This window comes from Somniosus microcephalus, chromosome 30 (genome assembly GCF_052327205.1).
Source record: "Somniosus microcephalus isolate GS21.2 chromosome 30, FLI_Smic_1.0, whole genome shotgun sequence".
Classification (NCBI taxonomy): Eukaryota; Metazoa; Chordata; class Chondrichthyes; order Squaliformes; family Somniosidae; genus Somniosus; species Somniosus microcephalus.
In genome coordinates this window covers 6,072,589-6,084,639 of record NC_141016.1, presented here as the reverse complement: position 1 = coordinate 6,084,639, position 12,051 = coordinate 6,072,589, and the positions used below count along the sequence as shown (strand labels likewise).

At 43.0% G+C, this 12,051-nt stretch overlaps 1 protein-coding gene across 2 annotated transcripts in view; it reads left to right on the top strand.

The window, feature by feature from the left end:
- Positions 1-518: 518 nt before the first annotated feature.
- The window catches only part of pebp4 (phosphatidylethanolamine binding protein 4), a 558,141-nt gene continuing 546,608 nt past the window's right edge, over positions 519-12,051 (top strand). For both annotated transcript variants that reach the window (XM_085970915.1, XM_085970914.1), the window contains exons 1-2: positions 519-645; positions 4,941-5,057. In XM_085970915.1, the coding sequence (XP_085827041.1) occupies positions 545-645; positions 4,941-5,057 (218 nt within the window). In that variant the 5' untranslated portion in view covers positions 519-544. The remainder of the gene's footprint in view (positions 646-4,940; positions 5,058-12,051) is intronic.

Here is a 12,051-nt window from a genome sequence, read left to right as displayed (position 1 = left end):
GGAAACGCAGCATCCAATTTGCGCACAGCAAGCTCCCACAAACAGCAATGTGATAATGACCAGATAATCTGTTTTTAGTAATATTGATTGAGGGATAAATATTGGCCCAGGACACCGGGGAGAACTCCTCTGTTCTTCTTCGAAATAGTGGCCATGGGATCTTTTACATCAACTGGAGAGAGCAGGCAGGCTTGGTTGAATGTCTCATCCGAAAGACGGCACCTCCGACAGTGCAGCGCTCCCTCAGCATCGCACTGGGCATGTCAGCATGGACTTTTTGCGCTCCAGTCTATTCAAGTAGCAGTGAATTTACCTGCCAATGAAAAAGTTCTGCTGGGAGTCTTCGAAGAGTTAAAAAAAGGACCAAGATAACTTCTTACCCCCTGGAAAGGGCCAGTTTGCCAGCAGCTGGTTGACGCGGGGATGATTGACGTCGCCGCGAGCCAGATTGACGTCGCCGCGAGCCAATCAACGCCTCGCCGGCCGGGTGCCCCCGCCAATAGGATGGCTCGGGGGGCGGGGCCTCTGGCTGGGCCCGGGTTAAATGACGTCGCGCGAGGGGGTCTCGTCCGTTTTGTTTTCAAAATACCAACCGATTCCTCGCCATTCGGCCTTAGAAATTATAGTATCGGCTATTGTCAACAGGTAAGCCCTTTTATGATTTTTTTTTGTCAAATCATGAGGTAAAAGTATTTTATTTTCTCGGCTGGAATAGAAATAAAGCGCGATTTTAGTATTTTACACTTGGTATTTAGCGCCAGTTGTTGTTGACCCGCTAGAATCTGCAATATTGCCTATAAATTGCATATTTCCTTTTAATGCAAATAACATTTTTAAAAAATGAGGTGAATTTATTTCATAACGAGTGTTTTTTTCCCCTCCTCGGTCACAGCTTGTGGAAGGTGGAATATTTTGTTTCACACAAGTCACCAGAGCTGTCAACTCTCACTTTTTTAGTGACTTTTAGTATGTTTTTAAACGAAAATGTCGACTGTTTTGCTTTGAAAAGTAAACAGCACTCCCGATGAGAATGGAGTCTACATTTGTTTGCATTGGAGCTGTCAACATATGGGAGCTGTTCAGAGTGAGCTTCATGGGTCATGGGGATGACAGATCCATTTAATGGTAAATTACTCCTGTCTGGATCCTGTCCAAAGGGAGCATGGATCTATCTGAGATAGAGCTACAAATGTTGTGAAGCCCGTTCATAGAATCATAGAGATTTACCGCACAGAAGGAGGCCATTCGGCCCATTGTGTCTGTGCTGGCTGAAAAGGAGCTATCCAGCTGAACTCCACTTTCCAGCTCTCGGTCCGTAGCCCTGTAGGTTACGACACTTCAAGTGCATATCTGAGTACTTTTTAAATGTGATGAGGGTTTCTGCCTCTACCACCCTTTCAGGCAGTGAGTTCCAGACCTCCACCACCCTCTGGGTGAAAAAAGTTCTCCTCAACGCCCCTCTAATCCTCCTACCAATTACTTTAAATCTATGCCCCCTGGGCAGCTCTCCACTGGGAGCAAGTATTCAGTGAATTTAACCAACTGGACCAACTTAAGTTCTGAAATTCCCTCCCTAAAACTCTTCGCCTCTCTCCTCCTTGAAGACGCTCCTTAAAACCTACTTTGTCCGAATATCTCCTTATATGGCTCGGTGTCAAATTTTGTTTGGTAACACTCCTGTGAAGTGCCTTGGGACATTTTACAACGTTAAAGGCACTCTATAAATGCAAGTTGTTGTTTATTGATCATTGTTTTAAACCAAAATGAGTGAGATTTGGCCAATATGTCGCATTCTGTCACTTTGATTATAACATCTCACTGCTGATTTTTCTGATGTTGAAGGCTCTGAAGGTAACGGTTGTATTTGCATACACAAGGTACCAGCTGCCATAGTGTCACTGAGATCCATGGATTTTTTTTAATTTACATGGTTGCGTCCTTAACCTAGCCATTTTGTGTCAGGATGCTGGACTCTCACTGCTCGCAGATGTCTAGATGCTGACGATGTCAGTAACCAGAGGATGCAGATTTAAGATAACTAGCAAAAGAACCAGGGGTAGATGAGCAGACGTCTTTTCACACGAGTTGTTATGATCTGGAATGCATTGCCTGAAAGGATAGTGGAAGCAGATTCAATAGTAAATTTCAAAAAGGATTTGGATATATACTTGAAAAGGAAAAAAATCGCAGGGCTATGGGGAAAGAATGGGGGAGTGGAATTTATTAGATAGCTCTTTCAGAGAGCTGGCACAAGCACGATGGGCCAAATGGCTTCCTTCTGTGCTGTAAGATTCTGTGATTCTATGACTGTAAAGTGCTTCTCGATAGAGGAACTAATATGGACCAAAGGATCTTTCTCATCTGTAACTATCTTGAAATAAGGTCACCATATTTTTCACATGTTATTTCAAAAAAGGACAACTTTTGCATAAATCCTTTGAAATAAACAGAAATACAATATGCTTATCACAAAGTTGTCTTTCATGTCTTGATTTAATTTTCATTAACAGAACAGAATAAATACAAGTATTCTAAGGCTGAAGGGGTTCTGAAGTCTTCATAAATTGCAAGAATAAATATTGAGAAATTTATACAGTTATTTAAACTACAGTACACTAAAGATTGAATTACAATCTTGTGTGTGTGTGATCATGTAAAATCCCCATGGTATTTGTTATTTTACATAATCTATATTGCAGGGATAATCATTTTTTTAATGTACTGAATCAAAGTAACTGGAATGTGTGATCATGGTCATGAAAAAAATTAATTTGGGAAAAAAGAAAACTAGTGATAATTAATTTGAGAAAAACACTTGAGAGGTGTGACGTAACATACACAAGATCAGCTGAGTATAATTTATGGGGAAAATTAAGAAGTGTACTGAGTTGTTAATGGGAGGAATGAAATTGGCTTCAGCTGATATTAGGAAGAGAATGACTTTGGGGAATCACTGTACAATCGTAATGCATACAGGGTGTAATATTTTCCTGTAATTGAAGTGAAATAAGTTTTAACATCATTGATTGTCAAATTGCATGGCGCAATATTACCTTGTTAAAGTATGTAAGCTGTCACTGCCCACCATGTCAGTTTGGAAGTGGGAAACTTCAGAAAAATGGAGTAAAACACCCCTTGTGATCGAGATGACATTGATTTCTGTTTCTCATTAATTTTCTACACTTCTTCTCTGAAGGTGTTGATGCTATCCTAACTTGATCTTGATCCCATTTGATTTCTACCTGCGTGCACTTAGAGCAGGAGTTAATGGATAGTGTTTAGTAGCAGGAACTGAGGTTGATTATGCCTCTTCCTAACCAAGAGCTCCAGAGGCTGATTGTGAAACCCCGACTATCACACAAGCTGACATCAAGTAACTCTTGGCGTGAGCAAAGGTGGATGCTTGAGCTTTGTGCTGCTTGGCGAGCACAGTAATTGGCACAGACTGTAGCAACGAAAAGCAGGGACCACTAGCTGCAGTGACATTGGTGGTGGCTTGGATAGGGTAACTTAGCTGGCATCTCAAATAAAAACAGAAAATGCTGGAGATACTCAGCAGGTCAGGCAGCATCTGTGAAGAGAGAAACAGAGTTAACGTTGTAGGTATCTGTAGCTGGCATCTCTGTAAGGTAGAGTAAGGGCAGGAGATGAAGAAGGACATGAGGGGCCACTGTAGCAGAGTGTGTTAAAGCAGATACCATAACCGTAGCCAGAGCTGGGATTGGGAGGGAGCCAGACATCATTATGATATACAAAGGCAAAATACTGTGGATACTGGAAATCTGAAATATAAACAGAAAATGGAGTAAAACACCCCTGGAAATGCTCAGTCAGCATCTGTGGGGCGAGAAACAGAGTTAACGTTTCAGGTCGGTGACCTTTCATCAGAACTGGAAAATGTTAGCGATGTAACAGGTTTTAAGCAAGTGCAGAGGCAGGGAAAGTGGAGAGGGGGAGGAAAGAACAAGAGGGAAGGTCTGTGGAAGACAGGAGAGATTAAATGACAAAAGGGATGATGGTGTGAGGCAAAAGGGGGTGGTAATGGGACAAGTAAAGAAACAGAAGATGGGTCTAGAGGAGATGTAAATGGCAACAGCAGAACCATTACCAGCACCAGCTGGCTGTAAAAATGGTTATGATCTGAAATTGTAAAACTTGACGTTGAGTTCAGAAGGTTGTAAAGTGATATACCATTATGTAAACATTATGTATACCAAAGTGTAAAGTAATAACCATTATTATGATATATATATTGAAACCTATCAAATCCTTGCCCACCTGGCCTGCCTTTGGTGACATTGGTCCATCAAACATAGAACAATCAATGGCCAATGATGGACCAATGTAATTGGGAGAATTTGGGATAGTCACATGGTTATTAATCAGTGAGATTGCTAGAAAGTGATACATGGCCAGGTTGGCCAATAAGCTGGCTCAAAAAAGAAAGACACTATTTTAACAGTAAGATAGGGCAAGAAAGAAAGACTTGCATTTGTATAGCACCTTTCATGAACACCGGACGTCCCAAAGCACTTTACAGCCAATGAAGTACTTTTGAAGTGTAGTCATTTTTGTAATGTAGGAAACACGGTAGCCAATTTGCGCACAGCAAGCTCCCACAAACAGTAATGTGATAATGACCAGATAATCTGTTTTTAGTGATGTTGGTTGAGGGATAAATACTGGTCAGGACAAAGTAAAAATATTTATGGGACTGTTGAGAGGAAAACAAACATTTTTCGTTTTACAAAATGATGTGCTGTTGAAGAAAACAATTGGGTGTAGATTGGACTAAAAATGTTTATCGATGGGTTGCACCAAAGTGCAAGTGTCACTTGAGACTGGGACTCAAATTCAGGGTCCCAACATCAGTGTGTATTGGTCTAGAATTGTATAATGTTTCACAAGTTCTTGGGGAGTAAATATGTTTTATCTTTCAGAATGAAGTGGCCTGTTTCTGTTGTTCTTCTGGTTGCACTGGACATTCTTACTCATCAGAAAGTAGATTCTTTGAACACGTGTCTTGTTGAAAAAAGTCATGGCAGCTGTATTTGCAGGCAAGTAAGAGAGAAACAAAATAGAGTAACTCTGAGCTTTTAAGGTGTACTGTGCCACAGTTTAAAATTGGCTGCTGAAATACACTCACGCTCATCTTCTGGACATCCATTAATCACAATATGGTGACAAGCCAATTGACTGAAATTGGTACACACACAGCCGCTTTATAATCACATTACACCGCTGACTTTCTGATCGAGAGGCACTTTCTTAATATCGATATAGGCATCACTGAACAGCTAGTGCAGTTTTATTACATGACAGTGGAGGCTCTTTACAATTAACCCAATACAGGAAACTTTCGATTAACCGGCCCCTAAATAACCGGAACGCTCTATCAACCGGCAAAATTCAGGAGTCAGTTCAGGTAACTTTTTTTACTTTTACTTACTTTTTTTACTCCATTTGTTGCTGTGCAAGGGTGTAGCTGAAGCTGTTGCTAAGCTACAGAGACGCTTGCAACTTGTGCCGATTGTTTTGAAGCTGTAGGGTTTGTTGCTTTATACGGAGCTCTGAGCTCCGTATCTTTTACAATAGCGTTCGGTTATCCGGAATTGTTGATGAACCGGCAACATGTCGGTCCCGTCCGTGCCGGATACCAGAAAATTTCCTGTATATTCAGTTTGATTTAGTTCCTTTTAATCTAGTTTTCATTTCTTTATATATCCACTGCAGTGTTTTCTCCTTCTCCCCAATGTTATTTGATATTTTTTGATTTCATTTTTTTGAATGAACAACAGCAATGAAAATCCGAAAATAAACTAAATGAGGAATCTGTGCCAAACATCACCTATTGTCACATTCTGGCCACTTGAATGGTTGAGGTTCTTGTTGCATGATGAATAATGTGTGCTGCAAGTCAGAATGACATGGTAATTCACAGATGCTAATTGCAGAAGAATATGGATAGGGTTGGCGTAATGGAGAATGTAAGTATAAACCCATCTATGTCAATGACTCAGTTTTGGCGTTATTCGCCTCCCCTTGTTTGATTTCACCAAGGCCCAGGAAGTACACATATGGGGGGAGAAATTCAGTTGCTTTGTGCCTCCCGTTAGCGCGCTAAGAGGGCGCTAACGGGACGCAAAGCAACTAGTGCCCAGGCCCGGCGCCGCCAATGCCTCCCGCGAAATTCAGCGGGAGGTTAGCGGAGGTGGCAACCGTTAGCGCCCTATGGCGCTGCGCCGCCGGTGATGACATCATCGCCGTGCGCAACGCCTTGGTCGCGATCTTTGGTAGCGCCCCCTGACTTACCGCCGGACGCTATTTAAAGGTGGGGTGCCGGCACCTGCCTCCGCTGCTGTCCCGGCCTCCTGACCCGCCGCCCCCCCCCCCCCCCGCGGAGTGCCGGCTGCGCTCCATGAGCCCGGCACTTCTCTTGAGTGCCAGGCTCTTTTGCCAGCACCCAGATCCCCGGTGGCCCAGCTGGGCCCCGGGTCGCGCTGCGCAAGGCCGCTCCCCTTTAAGAAGGGGAGGAAGATGCAATGCCACATGGCGCTGCAGCATGTAGCGCTGCTATATTCCCTCACAGCGCCCCAAGAGGGAGGCGGGGCGCTTCCAATAGCGCCCCGCTTCCCTCTTGGGGTGCTCCCACTCAATTTCAGCTGTGGAGGCTCTAATTTTAGCGCCCCCGCGACTCAATTTCTCCCCCTCGGCCTTCCATGAGGTCTGATCTATTCTTAAGCTGACTACTATTGGGTAAGCAGAGGTATCTGGGATGACTCTCATGCCAACTTCTTTCTATTTCCTTTTACTTTCCCATGGCACAGCATGGCATTGGTGCAACCAGCATCTGGGATGGTTAGCAGGAACTGGCATGCCCGTTTCCCACTCAAGAAGTGAGAGGCAGTGCTTAAAAGAGAGAGAGAGCCAGCTGTTGCTGTCATGACAAGTGCTTAACTTAAACAGAAACAAAAGGGAGGTGGAAAAGAGAAGCGAAGTGATGATAGAGGAGATAAAGCTTTAAAAAATGATCAGTGGATTTACAGAGAAGTGAGGTGCAGACTGAGTCTCTTTGCAGAGCGAGAGAGAATGCCGAGTGCAAGACACAGTGAGCTGTACTTGAATGGAATGAACCTGGACATTCATGCATCTTATATGCGTGTGCGCTAGCACACGTGCACACACACACAGTCAATGGTGCAGAGATATCACACTGAATTCCAACACTCACAAAACCACAGGAGAACTAAAATGCATTGCTTTCTTTTCAGACAACAATAACTAAAGTTTTATTTATTTTCTTTTGTTGTTGATTTACATTCTGTTTCTAAAGCCTGCTACAGAAATATTGCTGTGGATGAGTAATATTGGCAAAAAATGCATTGAATAATTTTTGATTTTCATTTTCAGCTGGTCTGTGTGGAGAGACTAAATGATAACAATGTGGAGATGATTTGCTAAGATTTTGGATGTAGCGTCATATTTCTAATTGTAGTAATAGTTCTAATGTAATGTGAAATTGTCTCTTGAAGTCTCTGGAAAAATACTATAGGAAACTCTTTTTTATCCGGCACCGACGGGACCGGCGTGGTGCCAGTTTATCAAAAAGTCCGGATTACAGAGAGGTATACTTACCAAGGTACGAGAGCCCCGTACACGGCCACAGGTGCAGGAACCCCGGTTACACGGCCACAGGTGCAGGAGTCCCAGTTACACGGCAACTAATATATAGTAAAACTTACCTGACTTACCTGAACCTACTCCTGAATTTTGCCGGTTGAAAGAGAGTTTCCTGTAGTATTTACATAATAGGCAATAGACATTCTTTATAAATGCTGAGTACAGCATTGATCAATAACTATCAATGAACCCTAAGCATATTGCTTTTGGGAAGATGAGAAGAAAGAAAATTCTGGCCTTGTCACAGCACAGAAACAGGCCATTCGGCCCATAAGTTTGCACTGGTGTTTTCCTTCACATGAGCCTTTAAATCTAATATTACTCTCCTACTATCTTCTATAACCCTTTAATATTTCTCATTTGTAAGCAACTATCAAATTCCCTTTAAAAGCTTTACTTTTTTGGTGTGTGTCTTAAATTTGTGCCCTCTGTCTGGCTAATGAAATAATCTGTCATTATTGACCTTTTCATAAATTTGAAGACCTCTATTAGGTTTTTCTTCAATCATCTGAGCTCTGGTGAAAATCCCTCAGCTCTTGGATCTCTCTTCATAACCGCAACTCCTCACCCCAGTTAACATCTTAGTGAATTTATGTTGCATCTTTTCTGTTACTTTTATATCCTTCCTTTAATGGCTTATGGATTCTTATTTTTATTTTCAGTTAGATGGCACCATTTGGGTTTAATAAAAAAAATCTTTCACAAGCATTGAATTCAAATTAATTCACAGCTTATCCATAATTATAATGGTGGCATGAAATACAATGAGGGAAAAATAATAATGTCTCTTTAATTATATCCGAATAATGACAGACATGTAAAGACCCTCTGGCCCATCCAGTTTGTCCCACACAATTGTGACGTGCATCACAATACATGTACTCCCCACCCAAAACCATGTGATCTCCTGGGTGAGGCGTAAACCCAGATTTAAAAAACCCAGGCCAATTTGGAAAAGAAAATCTGTGAAATTCCTCTCCGCCCCCACCCCCACTTTATACGATCAAAACGAGTCCAGGAGATCACTCTGTCCCCGATAATGCTATGCAGTACCTATCTGTCGTTTGAGGTGATCTCCACCCTAGCCAGAAACAGGCCCCGCACTCGCTTGAAGGAATTCAGCGAATTGGCGTCCACCGCACGAGCTGGCCGCCTGTTCCAGAGGCCTGCGATTTTCTGAGAAAAGAACCACCTCCTGACATCTTGATCTGGCCTTATACAGCTTAAAATTGTGACTCCTGGTCCTCCCTAACCTAGTTAGTTGGAACAAACTGTCTGCTTGAACACGATCTATTCTCTTCATCATATACAAGGCAGAGTTCCTGTAGTAGCTAATTTGTGCCACTGGGTGGTACAGATGTGCTTTGTATTTCTTTATTCACAAAACACCTCTGCTGCCTGCTGGCACAAAATGAACAGGAAATTTTGCTGGCAGCAACAGTCTTTCAAAGCTGACAATTCATAGTTCATGGCTTTTCTAGTTGTACTTGTAGTCTGGGTAAAACCTGAAAGTTTCCTCTTGGCTAGTACTCTATGATTATTTATTAAGAAAATCGTCCGAGCGAGGGTCCGCAAGGAAATCCGCATCACCCGCGTCATGACAGGAGCTGACGACTGCTTGACAGACCACCGCCCAATTCGCTCTGTCATCTCCATCAATGTAGCCCCAAAACAGCGGCGGTAGCAGAAACAATGCCGCAGGAAAATCAACGCTGGAGCACTCAAAGACCCTGCTAAGAAAGCCCTATTTAGCCTGCACCTCACAGCCAGCCTGACGACTCCCAGTGATTCAGAGACACAGAGGGCTGGATTTTGCCAGGCCCGAGGAGGCGGGTTTGGAGGCGCGTGAGGTGTTAAAATCGCAAAAAATGGCGGGCGGCTCAGATCCCGCCTCCAGCCTGTTATGTTCATAAATAAATAGACGTTTTCATTATGAACAGCTAGCTTGAACTAGTCATTTATTCAGCCATGTGGACTAGTATGCAGGCATCCATCTTGACGACTGCCTTGTGGGTAGCCCACTACTAAACATACAGCTCCACCTAGTGTACCATTCTGGAATGACATGTTACTGATTATTACATCCCCCTTTCTTTGAGGTCAAACAAAATCAATATCAATCAATATCAATCAATCATAACGACATAAACATCTTCACAACAGTCAACACATTTTCAAAGCTTTACTTTATGAACGCTAAGCTTTTCATTCTTTTATTATAGTTTTCTTTGTACTCAAAGATTAAGTCTATCAGGCTTATTTACTTCACGTGTGGATCTTCTCAGCACAGGTAAGTCTGATGTGTTTTCATGAGAGCCTGTATGTGTGTTTGTGTTAGATTGTTCTGGTGGTGAGTGACAAGATTCAGTTGCGGCATTGTCATCGATTTGCTCTTGGATAGTTTCTTGTGTTTTCAGGAGGGAACGGCGGTTCCTTCTGAGAATCTGTCCTTCCTCAGTTCTAACGGTGTATGACCTTGGTCCTACTTCCTCAAGAACTGTAGCTTTCCTGTTCCATGCATCTGGATCCTCAATCCTGACAACATCATCCCTTGTCAATGGTTTCAGAGTTTTGGATGACTTGTCATAGTTTGATTTCTGTTTCAGCTTTAACAGTTGAAGTCTCTGTCTTAGTTCCTTACTCTGCTTTTCTTTTGCACAGCAGGGTAGCGTGGTGTGCAACTTGCGACCCATTAGGAGTTCAGCAGTTGAAGAACCACAGTCTAAAGGGGAGGCTCAGTAGCTCAGCAGGGCGAGATAAGGATCAGACTTGCTTTCTGTTGCTTTCTTCAGTAGCTGTTTGAGAACTTGAACACCTTTCTCTGCCTTACCATTCGACTGCGCATACAGAGGACTGGATGTGATGTGCTGAAAGTCATAATGTGCTGCAAACTGTTGCCACTCCTTACAGTTGAAGCACGGACCATTGTCACTAACGGCAATCCTGGGAATTCCATGTCTGGCGAAGATGGATTTAACATGCATTATGACACTGCTTGCTGATGTGCTTGAGAGCAGTGCCATCTCAGGATAGTTAGAATAGTAGTCAATCACTATTAGATAGTCTTTACCATTCAAATGAAAGAGGTCCATACCAACCTTTTGCCATGGTGCTGTTGGTAAGTCAGCTACTATCATTGGTTCCTTTGCTTGTTTGTTTTGGTGTTTCTGACATGTCTCACATTTGCCTATCATGTTCTCAATGTCCTTACTTATGCCAGGCCAATAAACAGTGTCTCTTGCTCTCCTTTTGCATTTTTCAATTCCGAGGTGTCCCTCATGAATCCTTTTGAGCATGTCTTGACATAGAGCCTGTGGAATGACTATTCTGTTCTGTTTTAGTAATAGTCCACTTGCGACACTTAACTCTGACCTGATGTGATAGTACTTTGGACAGGAACCTTTTGGCCAACCATGATGAATGTTCTCTATTACTGTTTGTAACACTGTATCTTTTACTGTTTCTTATGCTATTTGCTTTGATTTTGTGTCTGACACGGGCAGCGCAGCAGTGACCATACTCACATGAACATCCACGTCTTCCTCAGTAGAGCTCACATGACTCATTGTGGGTGCTCGGGATAGTGCATCTGCTAACACTATGTGTTTGAAAGTCCGCCAATTGCAGTCGACATTCCCCGTGAGTTTCAAACCCTCCGGTGGCTTCAAATTCTCCATGTTGTGTTTCACAATATTCAGTAGATATTACCAATCCTGGTACCATGTTATGTTCATAAATAAATAGACGTTTTCATTATGAACAGCTAGCTTGAGCTAGTCATTTATTCAGCCATATGGATTAGTATACAGGCATCCATCTTGACTACTGCCTTGTGGGTAGCCCACTACTAAACATACAGCTCCACCTAGTGTACCATTCTGGAATGACATGTTACTGATCATTACACAGCCCGCCTCTGATCAATTTTCCCAAAAGCGGCCTTTCAGACCCCGTTTCGATCCTGCCTCCAAGAGGTGGGAAAGGCCCTTAACAAGCACTTAATTGCCTCTATAATGCCATTTTGAGAGGCCTTTCTAACTTTAACACATTTCCCCTGTGCTGCACATCTCATCTGGAACACGCCAGTTAATCCTGGCGGCCTCACAAGTGGATGGCTTGCTAACAGCTACAGCTCCACCATTAAAAAGGCATTTTCAACACTGATCATTTGCAGGTGGCAGAATGATTTCTCAGGTCTGGGAGAACTTTTAGCAGGCCTACTCTTTGTGGAAGTTTTGAGGCTGAGATCCATCTCCAGTGTGACCTCCTGGGAAACCCCTTTCCCCACCTTGACTGAGAGCTTCCTCAACTGAGGTATCTACCAGAAGCATGGGAACCTCCTTTCCTCCTGGACATCAGATTCGGACAAAG